Below are 25,915 nucleotides of genomic sequence, written 5' to 3'. Positions count from 1 at the left end.
TTTGAAGGGTGGTCAAAAGTCTCAGCACTCCAAATCTTTGGGTTTTTCAATTTGTTTTGCGTCGCAGTTACCCAGAAAGGTCTTATGGTGAAGATAAAATACGATAGGGCTAGGAATGGGAAAGAAGCGACTTTGGCCTTAACTGGTTAGCATTGTGTGAAAATGGGGCAACCGCGGAAAACCATCTTCAGGGTTGCCGACAGTAGGGTGTGAACCCACTAGCTCACAGCTACGTGATCCGAACCGCGTAGCAAACTCAGTCATGTCATTGTTGATGTTTATAAGATCTCTGGTGTCATCGGACAAAATTACATTTACTCAACCATAGAATCCATCGAGTAGAATTCAGTTTTCATTGATAGACGTCAGTACAATGGGAACGCCGGAACTGGTAGGTAGGCCATCCCCTCAGAAGGTCTGCAACTTGGTAGCTGAGACCCTGTTTATTGATTTAGAACCCGGATGTTTAGGGAGTAGGAAGTGTCGTTCACCCGGTCTTCCATAATGTAGCGAGAGTAACATAAGTTGTAGGGGGTTCTAATAGGCTGGGATCCTACTGTTTATGCAAACCTCATAGCAGAACTGTTGTCCGGCTGGAGTATACCTGTTATATGCTTTAGTATGTTTGCATTCTAACCTACTGCAGACTTAACATCCGGGCTTATTATTATCTGTGATGAGCGAGATAACATTTCATCTGCTTCGATATCATCCTCCAATCACCAACGTATATTTTGCTATGTTTTCAGAACGCGACTCAGGACCTGTTCGAGCTTCTCGAACGAGTACAGAGCAGTCGACTGGACGACCAGAGATGTGTCCTTCCTCCTTACTTCACCCAGGTAAGCGTTACAGTATATTCCTGCATTGATCTCAGGGCATTGCTACATACTGTCAATTTTGTATATACATTGTGTGCTTGTGTACATAATTTTATGATGCTTTTCACTTAAAAGCTTATGGCAGGTCATTCGTTTAGAAATAACATTATCGGCATCGTCATTCCATAAAGGCAAACCCTTATAGCTGCAAACACAATTTTCTATTCTTTACCGTCCTCCTTACCTCTACATAGGAACCACATCCTATCTCGCTGACCATGTTTCTTATGTAGGATATCCTTCGTCATCCTCTCATCCCCCCCCCCCCCAGATCTCTCCTTGAAACATATTCTGCAGAAGGATGCGTGTGTGAGGTGGTGTCCATTTAACTTAGCTTTCCTCTTCCCAGTTTTCATTAACAGTTCGTGATGGGGTTTTCTTCCGAACCTTGTGCTTTTCTGTTCAGTTAGTTCTGGTGAGCTTTCACTTCTAAGAACCTCAAATCTTGCTTTTCTCGCTTTCCCAAAATTCAGGCTTCGCACCCATAGGTTAAGAGGCTTCTTACGAAAGTTTTTTTTTTTTTTTTGGAAATTCTTGCGTAGTTCATGTTGATGAAATAAAAGAATGAAACTCCTCCAAACAAGCGTATTTTAACACTAGACTGTAGTCCAGGGCCTCTCAGAGTGCATGCACCAAAAGACGACTTCGCTTGGTTGACCAGACTGCAGACCCCCCACTCCTCGATTTGGAACAATCTCTCTCTTTCCCCACGCCTATCTCGCTCGCTCCGCTTGTCTCGCTCTTCCTCACTTGCTCCGTAGCGCTTCAAATCCGAGCCGAGTTAAGCAGAGCTTAGCCGAGTAGCCCAGACACGAAGCGTTGGTCCGAGCCGAGCCGAATGGTACCGATGCACTGTGCACAGGAACTCGGCGTTTCAGTTTGCACCGTGAGATTTTGGGCGTTTGAGAGGCCCTGCTGTAGACGATAAAGGTCATCATTACTCCCTACTTTAGACTTTTATCAGGCAATGAAAAACATTGCAAGAATGTTTTAAAACGCTTTTAATATGCCAACACTAAACTTTTTTGTCAATCATGTCTCTTTCAACACACATTTCACTTCGGAAATTCCATGAGGTCTTTATTTCATGCATGCTACCTGAAGATGACTCATGGAGGGTTGAAATCTGTCTAGCATTACTAGTTTTCTTAGTGTACACATCATTTCGTTCTAAGTGGCTTGTATCAAGATAGTATTAGACGGGTGGACCAATAAAAATGCTTTATATTCTTTTAAAGAATTGTCTTTAAAATTAGTGGTAGCCTGTCTCGATTGTAACAATCGTGGGCTTCGTAGACTTACTTACTAGAAATAAAAGACAAACATCATGTTTTGCTGAATCCTACTAAAATTTTTGTTTTCTATGGTTAAATTTCTTATACAGCTGACCACGGTGTATTCACAATAACAGCTAACCTCCAACTGAGCGCGCGAGTCAACACAGCGCCATCTTGTAACAGAGTATGCGTGTGACGTCACATTTAGCACAAATATCGCTATTTCATGGAAACTACCTTTCATATTTTTTTTGTAACAGGTATCCTCCTCTTTTATTTGTCAATTAGACATTTAACATTATTGTAAGTTAAATACTCAAGTGTTCTACCCAAACATTAAAAAACACTTAATCTTTTCCTTTCCATGAACCCGTTCTTCAGGAACGTAATTCCACGTTAGAAAGTATTGTATGTAGACTGGAAACTAAAAGCAAAATATAGCATATTCTTTGTTTGTTTCTTTGTGTAGTCATCAGCCCGAAGGCTGGTTGGATCCTCAATAGCTCCACCATTAGCTGGCATAGATATTCTAGGCATCACTGAATAGGCGTACTAGGGAGATGAGGAAAGAGGTAGTTTCCCGTTGCTTTCCTCACTGAGCCAGAAGTTGCTATTTTATAGAATATCAGTCTGCCAAGCCCACCGAAATGCATGCACCAATTCACCCTATGAGCAACATTTTCGCGACATTCATAGCAGAGACTGCCTGCATACTAGCATGGCTCATACCTCACTCACTTTCATACTGTCAAAGCCAAGGACGAGACTGAGATCAATAAAAGTAACAAAATTACTCCAGCCCATATCAGAAGATATAGTGCACTGTAAACAGCGAAGGCATACGCATGTTGTTGCAGAGTTTTATATCTATTGTCTATTCTCTTATCTTTGTGGCCATTTCTTAAATTTGGTCACTCTTTACCTTTTTGCCTGCCATTTGAAGTGCCTCTAAATCCGCGCCTTAGTCACAAGTCATGCGACGTCTTTCCATTGAAAGTGCAGGTTGTTGTTAAAAGTGGTCTTCTCGGGTATGGCAGCTGCCAGATCCTTCCTGGCTGCTTTCATCTCTGTAATTCTTCCACTGCCCTTAAGACAGAATGCAGGTACCTGACATCGACCACCAATTATTACATTCTTTTGTCTTCCTCGCTGCTATGATTGTATCACTGAAGCGGAACATTGATACTTTGGGCCAAGTTTACGAGTACGTAATAGTGGTGTAGGTTATGATAGAGGCCAGTGACGTCCAGTGTCCACTCAGGGTTCATGAATATTTGTGGAGAAACGCATGGGTATTGTGTGTGGTGTACCCTAGCCATTGTGGTCTAATAACGAAGTACGGAGAATATAATTACAGCCTACGATATGCCTATTACAATGTCCTGCATCTTCGGCCCGAGATGGGGGATGCGACGAGTCCAGCGTACTAAACATTTTACTAGCGATGAAAATAACGTTCATTGAACCGGAATGCAAGATAACTGTTATCTTCAGGAACAGGAATTCGAATATCGGGCCATGTACTTACTGACAGAGATAAACAGCTAGGAATGTAAGTTAAATGATGTTCATTATCACCTGACATTTTTCTTGCTTTGTGCTCTAGACTAAATTGATGGAATTCAAGAGAATTGAATGTCAGTTTGGTGATACAAAGCTGGAACAGGTAGGTAATTTCAAGTATTTAGGATGTGTTTTCTCCCAGGATGGTAATATTGTGAGATTGAATCAAGGTGCAGTAAAGCTAATGCAGTGAGCTCGCAGTTGCGATCAACAGTATTCTGTAAGAAGGATGTCAGTTCTCGGATGGAACTGTCTTGACATCGGTCTGTTTTTAGACTAACATTACTCTACGGGAATGAAAGCTAGGTGGACCCAGGACATATTATTCATAAGTTAGAAGTAACAGACATGAAAGTAGCGAATATGATTGGTGGTACAAAGAGGTGGGAACAGTGGCAGGAGGGCACTCGGAATGAGGAGTTACAGGTTAAGTTGAGAATAAACTCAATGGATGAAGCTGTACGCATACACCGGCTTCGGTGGTGGGGTCATATGAGGCGACTGAAGGAGGATAGGTTACCTAACAGAATAATGGACTCTGTTATGGAGGGTAACAGAAGAAGAGGGAGACCAAGACGACGTTGGTTAGACTCGGTTTCTAACGATTTAAAGATAAGAGATATAGAACTAAATGAGGCCACAGAACTAGTTACAAATGGAGGATTATTGTGGCGATCAGTAAATGCATAGAGTCTTGCAGACTGAACGCTGAATGGCATAAGAAAGAGTCTATATTGAACATGTGGTAATAATAGTAATCAAAATAATCGTACCGAGCTCGATGGTTGCAGTCGCTTAAGTGCGGCTAGTATCCAGTATTCGGGAGATAGTGAGTTCGAACCCCACTGTCGGCAGCCCTGACGATGATTTTCCATTTCCACTCCAGGCAAATGCTGGGACTGTACCTCAGTTAAGGTCACGGTCGCTTCCTTTCCACTCCTAGGCCTTTCCTGTCCCATCGTCGCCATAAGACCTGTCTGTGTCGATGCGACGTAAAGCCAACTTAAAAAATAATCTTATGGCCTCTGCTGCCATGAGCGGGCATTTTTATGTGGCGCTATCTAGGCTGCCTGCACGCGAATTTCAACGGTCCGTTTTGCTTTACCAGATGACGGAGTAAACAGGATCTCTGTTGTGCGGCCCGGCCTGAGTGGCTCAGACGGTAGAGCGCTGACCTTCTGACCACAACTTGGCTGGTTCGATCCTGGCTCAGTCCAGTCGTATCTGAAAGTGCTAAACTACGTCATCCTCGTGTCGGTAGATTTACTGGCACATAAAAGAACTCCTGCGGGACAACATTCCGGCATCTCGGCGGCTCTGAAGACCCTGAAAGTAGTTATCGGAACGAAATGCCAATAACATTATTAATGTTTTAGGGGTATCTTTGGCTGAGTTTTAATTCATTTTATCGGATTAACACCAAATGTGATACGAGAAATCTTCTACATGCTGATTTCGTACGACATGGAGTGTCGGAATAGAATTTTTTTCAGCCCTTCAGAAATCCGACTAACTCTACGAGGTTTGAACTCGCGATGTTACGATTCGGAGGCGGACATTGTACGACTGATTCTCAGAGGGAACTTCATTTTAAATTGGTATGGAGTATTAGTCCATTTGCAGTTGATGAGTTTAAACTGTTACGGATTATGTGTGTTCAATGAAGTTTTCCTCACGTTTCCCAAGTTTTCGAAATTCAATACGAAATGTTTTTGTTCCAGAAATTGTTGTTGAAATCTTAACCTTCCCCCCCCCCCCCGGCCCCTCTTTTGACATAAATGTATCACGGCTGGGAGCTCTCTGAAAATTGACGTTACGAAATTAGTGATACAGAATGTATGACGTGAGCGTGCAGACTGTGATGTGAAGTATTGACAGATGGCCATAAGAGGCATCAGCTCATCGTACTCTAGAGAACTAAATATTTTATTCGTGGTAGTTTCATGGGCCTACACTTAGTTAGTTCCGTGGTTTCCCATTTTCACACCAGGGTATCCCACCGCTGCCCTCTCTTTGTCGATGCGACGTCAAAGCAAATCGTAAAAAAAAAAAAAAAAAAAAAAAAATGCCCCTTTCGGTCTACTGGAATTTAGTGCTTAGTGATTTGTGAGTCACAGCGTGATTTCATACCGTGATTTTCTGACATGAGTGATTTTTAAACGTGACGTGATCACAATCACTGGACCGCCCGTACTGTTACTACTTGTTCTTGTTATTGTCTCCTAGGCGCATAACCATAATTTTTGCATCTAAGTTAGTTTTTTGGACATGCTGAAAACCACCAATATATCAAAAAAAGTAGGACAAAGAATGGCAACGGTCGTGTTCTGTACGGTATGTGCTAGAAAATGAAACTCAACAGATTTGTCTGATATAAGTGAAAAATACAATGATGGATAACTGTATTCTCGGCCATCTAAAGGTAAGGTTAGGCTACCACTGTACCTTTTCCTAGATACAAAATCATTAATCACTTCAGCAAGTATAGAAGCATCATATTACTCGAAAGTAAAAAGTTATTTATTAAAAGATACTGAATTAATCTAAAACAGAGCAAATAAGATGCATAAATCACCACTAAATATGCTAATGAAACAATTATTTACACATGCTTGTTTGTATTCTAGGCGAATCAAGGTACAATTTGAATGCGCGCTTAAAAATAATACCACACTACGAATCAACGTGAAAATTTCTGAAAATTGATATTACTACCATGGTGAGGTTTAAGTTACTTGTGTGTTAGAGAGTAATATGCTTAATTTTTCTAAATACTTCATACTTAGAATAATTTGATTATCTAAAGACAATTAAATTATAAATCACTGGCAAACATGGTGATGCTCCTACCTTGATCACATCGCTTCGCGTGGATACCGTTACGTCAGCACTTGTGATATCACGACTGATCACAGTGACAGCGTAAGAAGTAACAGTCGTTATTCGTGATTTTTAGATACCAGTGAAAAAATCGCAGTTCGTGAAATATCGCCCATCACTATACTGAAACTTACACTTGTAGACTTCAAATTCCATATGGATGTGTCTCCAGAATGATTAGATCCAAATAAATCAGTCGTTATCAAGTTGAATTTCCTTTATTGAAATACATATTTATGATCATTTGATTTTTCCCAGAGGGAAATTAGACACCATTTTCTATGGAGTAATGTAGTGTGAGTAGAATTTATCGACCTCTCCCAGGCAGCTTCCCCTGTGTTTAAACTGTATTTCCTGGTGAAGGTCATTGCTTCCGAGGGAGAGGAATGCTAGTGGAGTCATCCACTGTAAGGCTATATCTTGCCCCAGGTAATGAGAGTGGGTTATGCATGCTTAGATCAGCAGCATTTACATCTCATGAATTATTGCACATTTGTAATGATACTTATTTTCAAATCTTGCTCTAACTGCGCCAAGCTGTGAATTTGTCGTGGATATTGGTATAAGTCGCCCATGTTAATATGACATCTTTCTTCTCAATTGAAGTACAAAGTTGCTTAAGAACCAGTTCCGAGAATTCGCTACTTACAGACCACTTGTGCTTCTGTGATTATTGGCATTGAAACTAATTTTCCCTTCAGCACAGTATGTTCAAATGAGTTCGAATATATTCGCGCAGCCGCGCTGAGTAGTGTGGACAGTACAGGCTTTCTGAGCCCAAGTTTATGGGTTCGATGCCAGCTCAGTGCAGTGGTATTTGGAAGTCCGTAAATACGTCAACCTCGTGTCGCGAGATTTACCGCTACGTAAAAGAAAACTTGCGGGACAAAATTTCGACATGTAAGAGAGCTTATCGGTCCGCGTCTGTCGTGTAGTGGTTATCGTGATTAGCTGCCACCGCCAAGAGAACCGGGTTCGATTCCCAGCCCTGCCACGAAGTTTGAAAATTTGAAAACTTAAGTAATAAGGGTTTGATTTCCACCTCAGCCATCCTCGAAGTGGTTTTCCGTGGTTTCCCACTTCTCCTCCAGGCGAATGCCGGAATGGTATCTAACTTAAGGCCACGGCCGCTTCCTCCCCTTTTCCTTGTCTATCCCTTCCAATCCTCCCATCCCCCGCCCCTAGAGGCCCCTGTTCAGCATAGCAGGCTAGGTACTGGTACTCCTCTCCACTTGTATACCCTGACCGAAAGTCTCACGCTCCAGGACACTGCCCTTGAGGCGGTAGAGGTGAGTCCGAAGGAAAAAGCAACGCTGGAGTGTAACGAGATTAAGAAATAAAGGAAGAAAGAAAGCTTTCTGGAAAAGCGTAAATATAGTGGAACTTTAAGCTGCTATTATTATTGTTATTATATTATTGTTATTATTTAGACTGAGGATATCTTAATCATATGTTGTAAGTAATTCTTATGAAAGTAGCGAGAATGATTGCCGCTACAAAGATATGAGAATGGCCGGGCTGAGTGGCTCAAACGGTTGAGGCGCTGGCCTTCTGACCCCAACTTGGCAGGTTCGATCCTGGCTCAGTCCGGTGGTATTTGAAGGTGCTCAAATACGCCATCCTCGTGTCAGTAGATTTACTGGCACGTAAAAAATCCTGCGGGACTAAATTGCGGCACCTCGGCGTCTCCGAAAACCTGTTAGGTCGTGTTCCAGTACGGTGTTGAAGCGATGTTCAGTACAGAACAAAAATGGCTAACCGTACACCAGTGGGATGTGCTGTTTGTAGAGGAAGCGCGCTAATATTCCGTCTCGCTGTAGAGCACCGTCAGGAACACTCGCAAAATAAAAGTAACTGGTGTCTGCTCAGGGAATTAAGTACGGCTCAAGAGCACAGGACTTGGAATTATCACGGAGCAAGGCGTTCATTTCTCACTGTTTTATGTTGTGATGATAGACATGAAAAGTTGCCACATCACTAAACATAATTCCACATGTGCAAATTGCAGGGCGATGTGATTGCTCCTGGCGACCACTTGTGACGTTAAAACGAGTTTCCATCGGCCATCGAACTGTATCTCTATCACATGTGTGCATCAACTTGATTGATTGATGGTTCTGTACCTGACTTCGTTCCTGTCCCAGAGCACACTTATCATAGCCCTCAGCTGTATTTATAAGAATCTATAAATTGAAGTCGGTCGGATGTTTACAACAAGTTATACTTTTTAGATTTACCTCCAGTTTAATGCTTGACAAATTAATGACCCTATTTAATTTTGCGTTTAATTTCATACTTTGAATTGTTCCTATTTCAATTTGAATATCCCCAGTATTGGGGGCATAATGTAACATTTCGATAGCTTTGCTTCAATAGATATTATTAACTAAATAGTAACAAATTCAGTATGTATATTTCTTCTTGTCCTTTTCACCCACTTTGGGGTACGATAGATCAATCATTGATTAGTTAGTCGTGTTTTCCTGTCCTCCCACTACTTGTTCATCTTTTAGATCTTGCCATCCTCTCTTCTTCAGAAATTCTATATAGTCGTTTGGGCATCAGCCTGTCCTGAAACCACTTTTTTATCTTTGTTTATTTTTCTCGCAGATCCATCCACAAGCATCCCTTCATTAATTTGGAACTCCCGTGGATCCTTCTCAGTTTCCTCAAAACCAGTTCGGCTTGGTTTTCTTATTGCGGAAATCGTCGAAGATTATTTTAGTTATCCTTTTCGGGTCCATTCTTTGGATGTGGCCATAGAAGTCAATTCTCCATTTCCTTATTGTGTCGGAAATCCTTTCTGTGTTCCTTTACATGGTTTCATTGCTGATGTGTGAAAGTTCGTCATTATGGAATTTATTTATTTATTTATTTATTTATTTATTTATTTATTTATTTATTTATTTATTTATTTATTTATTTTTCACAAACTGAAACTTCAGTTGGATTACATCTGTATCAATCCATTTACGTATCTTCTGAGTGAATAAGTGGGACTCGTTCTCTTTAGGATATATTTTTTTAATGATTCTCTAAAAGTTATGGTTGCGTAAATATTTCATGGTTTCCTGCTTTTATTAGGCTATATCGCTGCTTGTATTCATTCGGCTACTGCACCAGCTAGGAAAAGACACTAATGAAACATCCTGAGCGATAATTTTCTTGCGGTAGGTTGGTCAGTTCCTGTCCGCTCCTCGAGCCAACGGCACGTCGCTACTCTTGCGAATTGTGACCACGCCCAATCTTATTTAACTTCGGAAATCTCATGGGATTCGGTGTTTCAACATGGCTACGCCGTTGGCCCATTTTCACTACATCTTCCATATCTCTCAGAATGAGGTCATGTGACAGTTGATGGTTTGTCCGCCGGATGGAGACGTTAACTCTCTTGATTTTATTCGACAGGATTAGGCTACGTGCCGGCATTGGCTTTAATACTCCCACTACTGCCATATATCCAACCCCCCCCAAACAAACCCCATGGCACTACAGCCCTTGAAGGCCCTTGGCCTACCAAGCGACCGCTGCTCAGCCCGAAGGCCTACAGATTACGAGGTGTTGTGTGGTCAGCACAACGAATCCTCTCGGCCGTTATTCTTGGCTTTCTAGACCAGAGCCGCCATTTCACCGTCAGATAGCTCCTCATTTCTAATCACGTAGGCTGAGTGGACCTCGAACCAACCCTCAGGTCCAGGTAAAAATCCCTGACCTGGTTGGGAATCTAACCCGGGGCTTCCGGGCAAGAGGCAGGCACGCTACCCCACTATCATATATCACGTCATTCATGTCATCTTAACTCCTCTGATGAAGTTGACGTGAGGAAGGGCAACCGGTCGGAAAAATTCGCTTCGAAGATTCATCTCTCTTCATACTCGACCTGCGAAGCTCCCTCGGAAGATCGTGAGTTAAAACCCGACAGAAGCAGTCGGAATTTTGAATAGCGTGTCGTCGTGTAAAATATTTCTGGTGACATTTGATGTTTTCCATTTAAAATTAATTATAACTCAGCCACAGATTATTATTATTATTATTATTATTATTATTATTATTATTATTATTATTATTATTAATTTATTTTTCACACTTTTGTGGTAATGATATTCAAGCAATTGTACAGATTTTAGGAAATCAAAGCACAATTAATCTACATTTTTACGCAAAATTTGAACCCATAAATTTCCGAACAGTTTCAGTCGTGGCAAGTAGCAAGAATGATTGCTGGTACAAATAGGTGGGAACAATGGCAGGAGGGATAATGTATGTATGTATGTTTCAGTCGTGGCAGTGACCATGGTCTTTCAGATGTTGGTGTTGACATCCAACTTCTTCAGTCATTTAGGTATAGCAGGTATACTTGAGAGGATGATTGGTACAATTGTTACCTCTTTATACTGCCGTAGTCTTTGTATATGCTCCATCAGTGGTGTATACTTGTTGATTTTCTCGACATACTTTTCATAGAGGTCCCCGGTGTTCGGACAGCTGTGTCGATCAGAGCGCCACGTTTTATTCCCCTCTCTATTACCACTATATCCGGTCTCCTGCGGATAGTCGCTCCCAGTATATTTTAATCTCGTCATTTTCCAGTACAGTTTGAGGGCTGTACTTAAAATAAGGAAGACTTTTATCAAACAGTCCGTATTTAATAGCAAGTTCTTCGTTCAAAATTTTGGCAACCGAGCGTGGCGTTCCTTATATTCCCTTCCTGAGAAGTGTGAGCATGCGGAAGTTACATGACGTTTGGCAGCCATATCGGCACGAGTCCCTCACGACTCTAGGGTCTCTTACCACGTTTTACAGGTAGCTTCTGGTTGGAATGACTTGGTCGTGTATAGCCAACAAAGAACCTTCACTTTACCAAAAGTTCGATGCTTCTAAATCGACATTTTCTTGTCTAACTAACTAGGGATGCTTCCCATGTAGTGGTTTTGCTAGCCTTGCGTCCAACTTTTGCAAATCAGTTCTTACTTCTCGCTCTTATTATTATTATTATTATTATTATTATTATTATTATTATTATTATTATTATTATTATTATTATTATTATTATTATCTGGATTCATTTTGAAGGCAAAAATAATTCTCAGGTTTGAATTTCCACTGTTTACGAATTGCCCTTGTGAAATCTTTTCCACAGTTGGAAGACGTTCTGATTGCTAGGACTTCATCAACTGCACCTGAGGTACTGCTACAAAGGTGTAGAAGAGATTAACATGCGTAGCTAACAACTGTTGGATGTAGCCACACCCCCAAGAGTGACACGACTCTACAGTGTGTTTTTCTCTCCGTGAGATATTATGGGTACTACTTGCTATCATGGTAAAAGTCGCTGCACGTTAACATAATTAAGACTGTAAATACAACGTGTGTATCTAATACACCTGTTCCTCGTCTACGCGTCGAGCCGATCTCGTATCTTGGGTGTGGGTGCCAAGTGAAGTCATTTCAATTGATAGGACTTGTCCTCCCACGCATCTTCATATCCTCTTTCACTTCCTTCCACATCACTCCCTACAAGGCTTCACTTGAGGTGCAGTCCTAGGCAGGGTTACCACCTTTTATCCGTGAGTTTCGGGACTTAGAATCACAAATCACTAATAAATGCACACACACCCACACAAACACACACACACGTGTGTTCTCATGTGCGTTTTATGAAGAATTGACATACCGACTATTACACCCTGGGTTGTACAAGATTCCCTGTACTTGCGGCAAGGTGAACATGGGCCAAACATGCCAGTCTATTGGGACTTGCATCAAGAAACACCAAAGAAATATCCGTCTCAACCAGCCAGACAAGGCAATATATGAGCACTTTGGGTCATGATGTCGGGTTCCAAGATGTTCGAGCTCTTACCCACAATACACACTACAGGTCTATGATGTACGAGAAGCTGTGGAAATACGTAAAAATCGTAACAATTTCAACAGGGACACTGGCTGTCAATTAAGTAATACGTAGGTAGTTCCCCTCTCTGTCCCTTCTATATTATTATTTCGTTTCGGCGTTTTCCAAATTCTTACGTTCGTCATCGCAAGTTGGTTCATTCCAAGCTATGAGTTGTGTGTACACTAGTTATAACCTCCCCCCCTCACACTGTCTACACATCATTATCATCCTCTTGTTTTCTCCACATACTTTCTTTCAATTCTTCAGCTCTGTTTTATTCTATTCTGGTGTCTTTCGTTGCATTTTATTTTATTAGTTTCTATTTATTTCTCCTACCACAGTAGTCTCTGTTTCGTCTGATGTCCTCTCTGTTACTCCTCACGCACACACGGTGTGATAGAACGTCTCACTTGGGGCTTGATGTTATCATCAGCCCCCGCTTGGAGCGCTGTGCCAGCATACAGCGAGCCACCTGGTGACGAGCGAGCATACTACTACAGCTCCAACGATAAATCATTCTTAAATTCAAACCCTCATTATTGGCGAAGTCTTCCTCATGAACAGTTCAGATTTTCTTCTGTAGACGCGGGACAAAGTTCTCTGCGAAAGGTAAAGAGTTTCACCCCGTTTTTCTTGACACAGTATAAGCCCATATCCTGTCTAATAATCAGTGTTGCCAACTTATATTTTCAAGATCCGCTAAATACTACTAAAAATCCGCTAAAATTCCGCCAAGAAATCCGATCCCAAATAATGTGCAATAGAAATGAGCAATAATAATAATAATAATAATAATAATAATAATAATAATAATAATAATAATAATAATAATTCTTGACACAGTATAAGCCCATATCCTGTCTAATAATCAGTGTTGCCAACTTATATTTTCAAGATCCGCTAAATACTACTAAAAATCCGCTAAAATTCCGCCAAGAAATCCGATCCCAAATAATGTGCAATAGAAATGAGCAATAATAATAATAATAATAATAATAATAATAATAATAATAATAATAATAATAATAATGAAATGGCGTATGGCTTTTAGTGTCGGGAGTGTCCGAGGACAAGTTCGGCTCGCCAAATGCAGGTCTTTCGAGTAGACGCCATGTTCTCAAGAAACCGTATTATTTGAAGTGTTAGCCTCCCCAGGTCCATTCTAAGGATGTGTCCGAAGAACACACTCCTCTTCCGTATGATGTGAAAGATTTTCTCTATCTTGGTATACAGTTCCTCTTCGGTTTCACCATCTTTGGGGTACATTGAATCAATCATTTCTCTGTGTGTTGTTCTTTTCTTAGTGCCCATTATTTCTTCATTCTTTCTGATCTTCGTTTCCCCTCATCTTCAGGGATAATAGGTTTGGAACCTTACATTTTCGTCTTTAGTTATTATTTTAGCTGTTCGATCGAATAGTGAATTTTCTGTAATTTTTAATTCTACTAGGTCTTTTTCAGTTTCTTTAGACCAGTTAGGTTTTGTTTCGCGGTTTGTTTGCTTAATCTATTAGAGTTCATTCTGAGAAGTTGGCCGTAAAAAGGTTATCCTTTTTCGCATATTATCTGAGAGTTTTCCAATTTTCTTTTAGTGTGTTGCATTCTCGATGTGTATTATCTTATTATCCTGAAATTTTGGTTCTATGATCTTTCTTAAAATTCTCCTTTCTTTTAGCTCGAGTTTCTCCATCTGGCCTGTTCCTGCTGCTTATAGTGCCTCAAGTTTAATCACTGTTGATAATGTTTAATTCTGGATCCCCGTGAAAGGGATTTCTTGTTGCATGTATCTTTTGTTGGTTTGATTGTCACTTCAAGTTTATTTTTTCTGGATTCCATTCCTTTGCATTCCACAGCTTATAATAATAATTATTATTATATGTCCCCACATTGTATTAGATTTCGTTGCTCGCTCTGTGTGTGTATGACTAGGAAGTGGCTGAGCCCGGCCTTGGTGTGTGTGGACGCCCTATAAAGCCACCTACTCACTTAGCATTGTGTTTACTAGCGCCTTTCACTGGCTGGAGCTGCTTTGAAGACGTCAGATATTTTGTTAGCTGTGTGAAGTGCTCTCATCACTCTTCTTTGTGACCTTGCTCGCCTTAGGAGTGTTTCGCTTCACGATGTAATCGCTAAAGAACTCCACCAGAGAAAAGGCGAGCACTTGTTTGCACTTCAATTGCTTGGAATTGTTGTGAATAATGGAGTGCGCGCTTGTCATGCTGAATTCTTTGTCCTTGTCCAGTCGTATCAACCTCCGCCTTTGGTTATGTGCAATTGCGAACTGGGTATTATTCAGGTGTACATGTTGACGTAACTGGTTCAGAAGCAGTGTTGCCATGTCCTCCGAAATAACGGAAAATCTTCTAATTTTTAGAAAAGATCCCAGAAAATGGTGGTGTACTGTATGGAGTATTAAATAAATTTCCATTGTGATGTTTTGACTCTGATCCGATCAAATTCTCCTGTAGGGTGTGAAGGACTGTTCAACATCGCAGGAAGTCCCCGATACATATTTTGAAAGATAGTATTTTCCGGGAGCTCTTCTTGTTCGTTACTCATATCCTTGCAAACAGAGAGCTTAAGTAACCTAGATTTCTTTTCAAGACTCCTTGGAGTTTGTTAGGAACTCTGACAAATGTAAGGCATCTAGCCATCCCAGATTCTGAGAAAGGATTGGTGCTGTTGTATGCAATTGAGACACTCGGACCTGCTGTATTTCCCAGACAAACAGAAGAAATTCTCAATTGAAATATATTTTATATGAGATTAAATTCGCCAATTTAATTAAAATTAAACGACCTGACAGTTTTTACATTTTTTGATTATTTACCTACATACAGTATGTACAAAAATGGTACATACTTCAATTACTATGTACAAACATATAATATTAGTAAGAATATGTCAACATATGTAAAGTGAAATACCGGTATAACCGTATCATAACCACAATTCGCAGACATTTTTCGTTTTCAGTTCTCTACAAGTAAAGGAATTGAATATGTAGCGGCATAAGAATCCATGCCCTAGCGATGATATACTTTACGTACAAATTTAGTTATGATATGGAGACACTAATGATGAAGGTCCAGTACGGAACTCCCGTTAACAGGACGTTAAACTCGTCGCCATTCTTCAGCGCTGAGGTAGATGTGGGTGTCATTGAGATGACACGAAGCCGTATTTAAGATGTCCCGTCCATGGCTAAAGAAACTGGCCTTCTTGGTGTGATATTTTTAAAACACTAATGAACTGCGCTGTTCTCCTATGAAGTGTCGATGTGGTGCCGTGTTTCGGCCTCGTAGCTCTTATTTGTTACTCATATGTGCACCGCTAGTGTATATTTAATAAACATATGAGGCCGCTTCGAAGGTAGGGCAGTATTATAAAGTTAGAATGAAGGAGCTTAACACCTCGTAAACTGCTTCAAACGTAGTGATGAATACAAAGAACAAACTACTTCATTTTATCGCCTATGGTTATACTGACCCGCATAGCACTATTGTAAGAAGTGTTGCCTGTTCACATTACCTTCCGGCGTTTTTTTCTTCGATGGGTGTACACCGTTAGATGCATTATATTATAATATTGTATTTGTGAACGGATATTACATAAAACACTCGATATTTACATCTTACATTGATATTACATTTTAATTACCGGTCTTAGCAGTGTTTTTGATTTCCTTCTATAGTTTTCCGTTACCTATGTACCTAGGACATTCATTCTAGAAATGTGGATTATGGAGAATTAAATAGTATCCAATGTTGTGAGACTAAAGTGTATTACTACCAGTTGACATTCAAAAGTGTGTAAGTGTGAAAGGCCCGTATCATTAATTTATTGGAATAAAATTTGTATACTCCGGTACAAAATAAATCCTCATTAAAAGGACGTTATTTCTTTCTAAATCATCTCATACACTTTAGAATTATCGCCTGCGTTCAGAAGAGAGTTGCTATATTTTATGGATGAGCATGTGAACTACCTTCTGATTTAACTTTTTCTCTTCTCCGTCCCTCTCGTAGTGATCATCCTGAACGACTCTTCCTCATCCGCTTTACATGATTAGCGTTTTGCATTACAATAGAAGGCTGATTTGTTCGTGCTTACCATACAACATGTTCTACTCCCTTCGGCCGCTGGCGATGTTCTTAACGGTGACTTCAGAGGTCACTAGGATAGGTTTCACTCTCTCCGGTGTGCGTGTGTTGTAAACCTGGACCACTCTCTCCACCCGCACTCAATGTCCAGTAGCAAGTAACCGGCTCTGTAAAAGAAACACCCTATTTGACTCTAGAACAAAGTTGAAAATGATCCACTAGGAGGTTAAAGGACCACACTACGCTGTTCATCAGCCTCACATTCCAACAAGACCGTGGTTTGACATATTTGTCTTAGTAGGGGACAGCTTACGTTCACCGTACCCATCCATCTCGGTCATGGCTGCTACCCAAACCATCTTCATCGAATTAGAGTAGCGGATTCTCCTATGTGCCACAAGGACCAAGAACCTTAACCATATCATTCTTGGTTGCAGTAAATATCGATAGACACAAAGTGTGTTATATGAAAAACTGTCCCTTATTCATGTCTCTTTTCCTACCGGTATACTATGTTTACTAAGAAAGATCTGATAACAGCACTTGCCCAATTTTTACATATAACTGATCTGAAGATCTGAATGCGACGTTTATCGCCGAAGGTTCTTTTGTATGTGCTGTGAAGTGAAAAGGAATATTTCATTTGTATTAAGATATTTAATCTGTTGTATGCATTTCAGATATAGTATGGTATGTCATTTATGTATTATGTTTTGCTGGTTGTATGCCTACTTGCCGAATGCCAAATAAAATTACTTTAAAAACATGATCCACTAGGATATCTTCCGAGACCAGCAAGCACATTGTACTGGAAGCATGATCGAACATATGACCAACGACCTTGTATGTAGCCTATGCACTCTATGCACGTAAGTCTTTCAAGTGTCGGAAGTCCTCCATCATCTCGCACAAGGCTGATGATCTGGGTATTGATTGATAACCAAAGTGTTAATGTACCTTTAACTCTCAGAACGATTACGAAAAGCTGAGCCCTTTAAACTTAGTCAAGCAATCCCATGTTTCTATAATTAAAATTTTCTCTCTGCGGTATTTTATTAGTGGAAATCATTTTGATCCTTTTTCTCTTACGAATGTTAATCGTACTACTTTGTAAAAAAAAATCGAGTGAGTTGGCCGTGTGGTTAGGGGCTGTAAGCTAGCATTCGGGTTCGAACCGTACTGTTGGCAGTCCAGAAGATGGTTTTCCATTGTTCCCCATTTTCACACCAGGCAACTTCTGGGGCTGTACCTTAAGGCCACGGCCACTTCCTTCCCACTCCTAGCTCTTTTCGTATCCCATCATCGCCATAAGACCTATCTGTGTCTGTGCAACGTAAAGCAAGTTGTGAAAAATGTTCGTCATTCTTATGAAAATAAATTATATCGCGAGAAATACAATGTTATTAAATAGAACATTTTTGCCAGTACTAACGATCAATTGTTATGAAATTTAATTGAGTAGTATATGTTTCATCTTTGTATGGGTGATTATTTGTACTAATTAAGCCGAAATAATTGAAACATGACCTTACAGCCTACACTTCAAATCTAGAATTAAAAAAGAATTGTTGAATCTACTGCCACTTCAAATGTTTGCTGCAAGATTTAAATTAAATATATTTTTGTTTTATCGTTGACGAATATAATGGAATCCTCATGAAGTCTGTATTACTAACGTTTCATTTTAGAATACCAAACAAGCTGTTATTGCGAAGCCATTTATTATTTTCTTTCATGACTAGTTCTTTCAATACAAACCCATTAGCGTATTACTTGCTTTTTAATAATAATAATAATAATAATGGCGTGTGGCCTCGTGAGAGGCCTGTTGCACGTCTTTTAATCTAATGACCTGCGCGTCGTGATGATGACATGGTGATGATCCATCCAGTCCCCGTGCCAGGGGAATTAATCCATTATGGTTAAAATTCCCGACCCTGTCTGGAATCGAACCCGGAACCCCTATGACTAAAGGCCAGCACGCTAACCATTTAGCCATGGAGCCGGACCATTTTAAGATTAAAGGCTTTAACTCAAGAATCATACAACATAGTGATGAATTAGGAAGAAGAGTTCTCAGTCCCTCTAAGAGTGAGTTAGTCCAGATGGAAGATTGGAGTGAAAAAAGCAGACAAATGAACCGACCCGTGGCTGACTTCCCAAGCCCAAGTTGGCGGGTTCGAACCCGGTTCAGTCCGCTGGTATTTGCAGGTGCTTAAATACACTAGTCTTTCTTAGCATATTCACCGAAACGTACAAGAACTCCCGAGAGACAATATTCTGAAAGTCATTAAAGTAGTTAGATGGCTCATTAAGGGCATTCGCCCGCCAAGATTGACGCTGCCCGGCCAAGTAGCCTGCAGATTGTGGAGTTCACCGTGGTCAGTATGCCTAAATTAACATCAGACAGCTCCTCAGTTGAACTCACGGGGTTGAGTGAGCCCTGATCCAGTCCTCAGTCCAGAATTAACATACCTGAACTGGCCGGGAATCGAAGCCAGGGACTGTGGGTACAAGGCAGCAAGCAACTCTTTGACATCCTCTATATATCACTAATCAGAGAGTAAAGTGGAAGGGATCAGACACTTCGAAAAATGAAGGAATCGGCTAAAGAAACATAAGGGCCATTAAGGGCTTATATCACTCGATTACCACGCCCCTAAAGGAAAATACTGCCTGATACATCAGTGAAGCCAATGGTATTAATCGGTGTGTTGAGAAAGAGATATATTTGAATTTTTTTAATGGAACCAAAAACCAAAACCCCATGGCGCAATAGCCCCAAAGACCTGAAGATTACGAGGTGTCGTGTGGTCAGCACGACAAATCCTCTCGGTCGTTATTCTTGGTTTTCTAGACCGGGACCGCTATCTCACCGTCATATAGCTCCTCAATTGTAATCACGTAGGCTAAGTGGACCTCGAGCCACCGCTCAGAACCAGGTAAAAGTCCCCAACCTAGCCGGGAATCGAACCCGGGTCCTCCGGGTAATATGTAGGCACTCTACCCCTACACCGCGAAGCCGCCTTTGAAATGAAAATAAAAATATAAATGAATTCGTCATATCTGCGGATTGAGTTTTTAATCCACTTCTCATGTACTGAGTCCATCGGAGATCAGTAGAATGCTCGTTATTTTGGACGAGCTCTATCAAGGAGTGGGAAGGAGCACTGTGATGTTAGACTTAGCCAGCAAATGGAACCGCAGAACGAATATTTATCTCGTAAAACCCGTGCCCTTCGGTGCTTGATTCTCGCTCGTCGTATATCACACATATGAGTCGTTTTTAGAATGTAATATGTTTGAATTGCATACTGCTATAACAATGTGTCGCTTCTATATATACGACGAATTGCAATCTGTAACACACTTTCAGCGCTTTCTGGTTACCAAGTTCCTCTACTTTTAATTTTAAACTTCCCGTCATCTCCCAAGAGGGTGGCTCCCTAGCGTATTATCAGAACAGGTCGGATAGGACAGATGGAAGTGTGGAGTCTGTCACAAGTTCCATGATTCAGTTGAGCGCCCCGTGGTCGCCAACCCATGCCCCCAAGTTATGAGCCCCTTGGGTTTTTTAGTCACCTCTTATGACAGGCAGGGGATACCGCGGGTGTTATACTATCGCCCCCACTCACAGGGGAAGGAACGATTGTCAGGAGCCTGGCAGAAGTAGGCCTAAGTGGAAACTCTGCCTAGACCAGCTATTGTTGGGAGATCAGAAGAATGCACATGCTCGGTGAGGCACGGGGCGAAGGGGTTTTCACCAGCAGAGCCCGTGACGCAATGGTTACGATAGTAACTCCGCTACTACCCAGGCGACTTTATATTATCTTCTACTAGTAGCTCTTCGCTCTTGTCAGTTGTAATCCAGCAAACTGCAAAGTGTGAGTCAGTGTTTTCGTGTAGCAGATAAGAGCCGATCTGTCTGGGCAGAACGGGAAGTTCGTGCTTGCAGACCACATTCCTCATTCTTGGATTCTTCTCATCTCCACACAGTAGCTGTCATGTAGTCGCCAGCCATGTTCCCAAGTTAAGTCAGATCGGTCCTTGACTTCCCTTACAACAGGCAGAGTCTACTTCCGATTATTCTCTGTGCCACCCTCACAGGATCACACTCACTGAAGAAACAAGAGCGATTTGACCCTAGAGCCTCACCCACTTGGAGCAAACGGCTAATGCGCTGTGCTGATTGAAGCTGGGGAATGGTAATAATAGAGAATGTGTAATAATTGTGTCCGCCTATGTGGTGTAGTGGTTAGTGTGATTAGCTGCCACTCCCGAAGGCCCGGGTTCGATTCCAGGCTCTGCCACGAAATTTCAAAAGTAGTACGAGGGCTGGAACGGGGGCCGCTCAGCCTCGGGAGGACAACGGAATAGAGGGGGTTTCCCACTTCTCCTCCAGGCAAATGCCGGTATGGTACCTAACTAAGGCCGCTTCCTTCCGTCTTCCTTGTCTATCCCTTCCGATCTCTCCTCCCCTCCCCCACCACAAGGCCCCTGCTCAGCATACCACACGAAATTTGAAAAGGAGTACGTGGACTGGAACGGGGTCCACTAAGCCTCGGGAGGTCAACAGAGTAGAGTGGGGTGGAGGCTCCCACTTCTCCTCCTGGCAAATGCCGGTATGGTACCTAACTAAGGCCGCTTCCTTCCGTCTTCCTTGTCTATCCCTTCCAATTTTCCCATCCCCCCCCCCACAAGGCCACTGTTCAGCATAGCAGGTGAGGCCGCCTGGGAGAAGTACTGGTTTTCCTCCCCAGTTGTATCCCCCCGACCCAAAGTCTCACGCTCCAGGACACTGCTCTTAAGGTAGTAGAGTTGGCATCCCTCGCTAAGTCTGGGAGTAAAACCGACCCTGGAAGGAAAACGGATTAAGAAAGAAAGAAAGAAAGAAAGAGTATAACAATTTGAAAGCTCAAGAAGGCAGCGTGAGGGAGTAGTAGCGTGTAGTATTGCCCTTTGGTCATCACAGACTGCTGTACTCATAAGTTGAAAGGAGTTCGAGTTTCTGAATACACTTGCTGTCTCTTGTGCAGACTGTAAAATTACTTCTCGTAACACAGCGCTGGTGTAGTTTCATTGAAATGTTTCGTTGTCGTGTATCACTGCACGAAGGTAGAGCACGACGTCGAGTAGAGTGCGATGACCTCTGCGAGTAACAAGATTGGAATCATAACGAACCATTGTCCGTATCGCTTATTGAGTCATAACTCACGCACATCAGCCCCAAGGCTACACTTCTCGTCCGGGTCAATCTGTTCACCTTCTTCAGGAAGTAGCCGGCGGTATCTCGCACGACGCCTCACGGCTCGGTAATTCTGTTATCTGCGAGATGAAAGTCTTACCGCCCTCGGAACCTCCAACCCGAATCGCACACTATCCGGATGAATGCTTTAACCATTTGAATTGGGATGGTTGGCACATCAGTGATTCAGCCCCACGATATTAAATTACGAGGGCAATTCAATAAGTATCTGCAATTTTGCTCTAATTGTCTTTAGTATGGCTCTATGGCGTTGTATGCTCACCAGTCTCTAGTTGGCATTGTTGTCTACGTGTCTGGTAGATTTCAGCGTTATCAGATCAGTACAGCTTGCACTGTACGCATAAAGATGGCCGCGCCACTCTGTTTGCACCAAGGAAGAACAGAGTCCAGTAATTTATTTATTTATTTATTTATTTATTTATTTATTTATTTATTTATTTATTTATTTATTTATTTATTTAATTATTTAATTATTTAATTATTTATTTATTTATTTATTTATTTATTTATTTATTTATTTATTTATTTATTTATTTATTTATTTATTTATTTATTTATTTATTTATTTATTTATTTATTGTAACAGTCATTCATCTGGTATTCCGGATCATATCACACACTTGTTCAATATTGACATCAGTTACGGGTGCAGATGGACGCCCGGATCTTTCCTCATCCTTCACGCTCGTCCGACCCCCTTTTAAACTGTTCATTCCACTGGTAAACACTTCGCTGTGGCGAAACATTGTCCCCGTATTGTGCTGAAAGTCTTCTATGAATTCCCGCTCCTGGTTCACCCTCAGACCACAAACAACGAATTACGGAGCGCTGTTGTTCCTTGGTGCAAACAGAGTGTGGCGTGGCCATCTTTACGTCGTAACAGCACAAGCTGTACTGATCTGATAACGCTGAAACCTACCACAGACGTAGACAACGGTGCCATCTAGCGGCTGGTGAGCACATAACGCCGTTGAGCCAACATACAGATAATTAAAGCACAGATACTTATTCACTTGCCTACGTAAATCCATTTCAATTTTGTCGAGCTGAGTGGTTCAGACGGTTGAGGCGCTGGCCTGAGCTCAACTTGGCAGGTTCGATCCTGGCTCAGTCTAGTGTTACCGGGCGAGTTGGCCGTGCGCGTAGAGGCGCGCGGCTGTGAACTTGCATCCGGGAGATCGTGGATTCGAGCCCCGCTGTCGGCAGCCCCGAAGATGGTTTTCCGTGGTTTCCCATTTTCACACCAGGCAAATGCTGGGGCTGTACCTTAGTTAAGGCCACGGCAGCTTCCTTCCAACTCCTAGGCCTTTCCTATCCCATCGTCGCCATAAGACCTGTCTATGTCGGTGCGACGTAAAGCAACTAACAAAAAAAAAGTCTAGTGTTATTTCAAGGAGCTCAAATACTTCAGCCTCGTATCGGTAGATTGGGAAGTAAAGGAACTCCTGCGGGATAAATTTCCGGCACATTGGCGTCTCCAAAAACTGTAACAGTTGTTAGCGGACCTTAAAAACCAATAACATCATTATTAATTCAAATATCGTGTACGCAGGCATGGCCTCCTATTCGAAACTCGTTGGCGTGTTGCAGAGTGGTGCTGCCTTACATCGTCGAAGATTGGACTCTGAAGGCTTCATCAAAGAACTGTCTATGGAGACATCTGTTGGTCTGTTTACTTGGGGTTGTACTAGCAAGCTCCATAAATCGTATCAGGTAGTGGTTACATTAGTTTAACCTGCTATTTATCTAAGGCAAAAGAACTGATTGTTTGACCACCGTCGGTAATCGACCTGGATTCTCCCGCTCTCTGGACGGGTGTGAAAATCTTTTCCATCAATCAAATGGCTGTCCGGTTTGTGTCACGTAGCTATCATCTTGCATTGGGGAGATAGTGGGTTCGAAGCTCACTTTCGGTAGGCCTGAAGATGGTTTTCCGTGGTTTCCCATTTCACACCAGGCAAATGCTTGAGTGGTACCTTAATTAAGGGCTAAGGCCACGGTCACTTCCTTCCCACTCCTAGGCCTACTCTATCCCATTGTCACCATGAGACGCATCTGTGTCGATGCGACGTAAAACGAAAATTCGACACACAAGGGAATCACATTCAGCTTCGAGGTCTCGTACGGTTTCAGCTCTTCGCCTTAGGAAGTGACTTCTTCTTTCCTAGCGTTTAGTCCCGCATTGGTGTAGGGTCCACTTTTAAGCATCCTATCCTCCCTCCCTTCTTTCAGTCAAGGGCGTCAGCTTTAGAGATATCTATAAGACGCATGTCTTCCTTAATACAGTCGAACCATCGCTTCTTGGGTCGACCTCGGGATCGAGATCCTTCAGGATCAAATTGGAGGGCTGTGTATATTGTTGAGTTTGTAGGACTTCGGATAACACGACCATACCACCTAAGTCGCGCTTCTCGCATCTTCTCTGGGATAGGTGCCACTCCCAATCGCCTTCGGACGTCTTCATTTCTGACATGGTCCAGTCTTGTAAGACCCAGTGACCAACGAAACATCTTCATCGCCATAACATGTAAAACCTGCTCGTGCTTCTTAGTTGTAGACCAGCATTCCGACCCATAGAGTGCAACTGGTCGGACCATGGATTTGTAGACTTCTACTTTCAGGCCGGTGGGAATTTTCTTATCATCGCCTTAGGAAGTGACTACTTTTAAGAAACATTTAGTTTTTCTTCTGGGTTGAACCGTGTTGTTGTTTTCTGTACATTCTATACAGTTAGCCGACATTTCGAATACATTGCAGTATTCTTATGTCAGGGTGACTGAAATACCCCTACTAATGATGCTACCTGGGATCAAGTAGGGGTATTTTTCGGAATGTACAGAAATCAACACGGTTCAACCAGACAAAAATACTAAATAAAAACAGACACCGTGGAAGCTTCACTTCTAAGATACTTTTAAGAAAAGTTGTTTCCAATTTTCAATTCTTCTTTAAACAGTTCTTGTAACTTGAGGATATGTTCATTTCTCATCGAATTTTCTAATGTCTTTGTTCATTGATTCGTCTGTTAGCAGTATTAATGACAAGTGTATACACTGCTGTGCACTGAGATTAATAAATAGTCCGACACTCGTTGCAGGGAGGTCAAACTCTCGGTAAAATAGTTTTTCAATGCGAATGGGAACAATTTCGTTATACAAATGGTTCAGTCAAGGTACTTGAGGTATGGTGGTTACATTTCCTGCCGAGAGCTCTTTAAGTCCCCACGGAAGTGCTGTTAGTCTTGTCGGAGATGATTCATTAACGGGGCGAGCAGCGCGCTCTGCATGCGAACATCCTTGCTATCGGGAACCCATTTCATAGACTGCATTAAGGAAATGAGAGGCAAGTTAATGTAGTGAGCATGTGCCAAGTTCATATTGAGCTTCAGGAGTGAGAAAAGACCTTTTTTATAGTGACGTAGTTCGTGTTTTTATAGTTGAAATACCAGGAAATAAGATGGGCATAATAAGGATCATCTTTGATGTCGGCTTGAATATTTACTTTTGAAAATGGCTGGGCTGAGTGGCTCAGACGGTTAAGGCGCTGGCCTTCTGACCCCAACATGGCAGGTTCGATCCTGGCTCAGTCCGGTGGTATTTGAAGGTGCTCAAATACGTCAGCCTCGCGTCGGTAGATTTACTGGCACGTAAAAGAACTCCTGCGGGACTAAATTCCGGCACCTCGGCGTCTCCGAAAACTGTAAAAGAGTAGTTAGTGGGACGTAAAACAAATATTATTATTATTATTATTATTATTATTATTATTATTATTATTATTATTATTATTATTATGACTTTGAAAATAATCAAACATTATCAAATTACGGTGAAAGTAGTAATCTTATGACCTCAGCTACTATCTGGAGTCAGTTTGATTTAACGCCATTTAGGCTGCCTGCGTTACAATTTCTACCTCATTGTAGAGAAACGTATCTGTGTTCGGTGGCCTGTCGCAGTGCTGGTGGTGATTAAAAGTTTTTTTTTTTTTAACAATCGGCTTTACGACGTACGGACACTGATAGGTCTTATGGCGACGATGGGATAGGAAAGG

At 41.7% G+C, this 25,915-nt stretch overlaps 1 protein-coding gene across 2 annotated transcripts in view; it reads left to right on the top strand.

The window, feature by feature from the left end:
• The window catches only part of RapGAP1 (Rap GTPase activating protein 1), a 486,157-nt gene that overhangs the window by 187,815 nt on the left and 272,427 nt on the right, over nt 1–25,915 (top strand). For both annotated transcript variants that reach the window (XM_067138544.2, XM_067138543.2), the window contains exon 3: nt 750–842. In XM_067138544.2, coding sequence (XP_066994645.2) covers nt 750–842 — 93 coding nt within the window. The remainder of the gene's footprint in view (nt 1–749; nt 843–25,915) is intronic.

This window comes from Anabrus simplex, chromosome 1 (assembly GCF_040414725.1).
Source record: "Anabrus simplex isolate iqAnaSimp1 chromosome 1, ASM4041472v1, whole genome shotgun sequence".
Classification (NCBI taxonomy): Eukaryota; Metazoa; Arthropoda; class Insecta; order Orthoptera; family Tettigoniidae; genus Anabrus; species Anabrus simplex.
The sequence above is the reverse complement of the archived record's forward strand: the minus strand, read 5'-3'. Positions and strand labels throughout refer to the sequence as shown.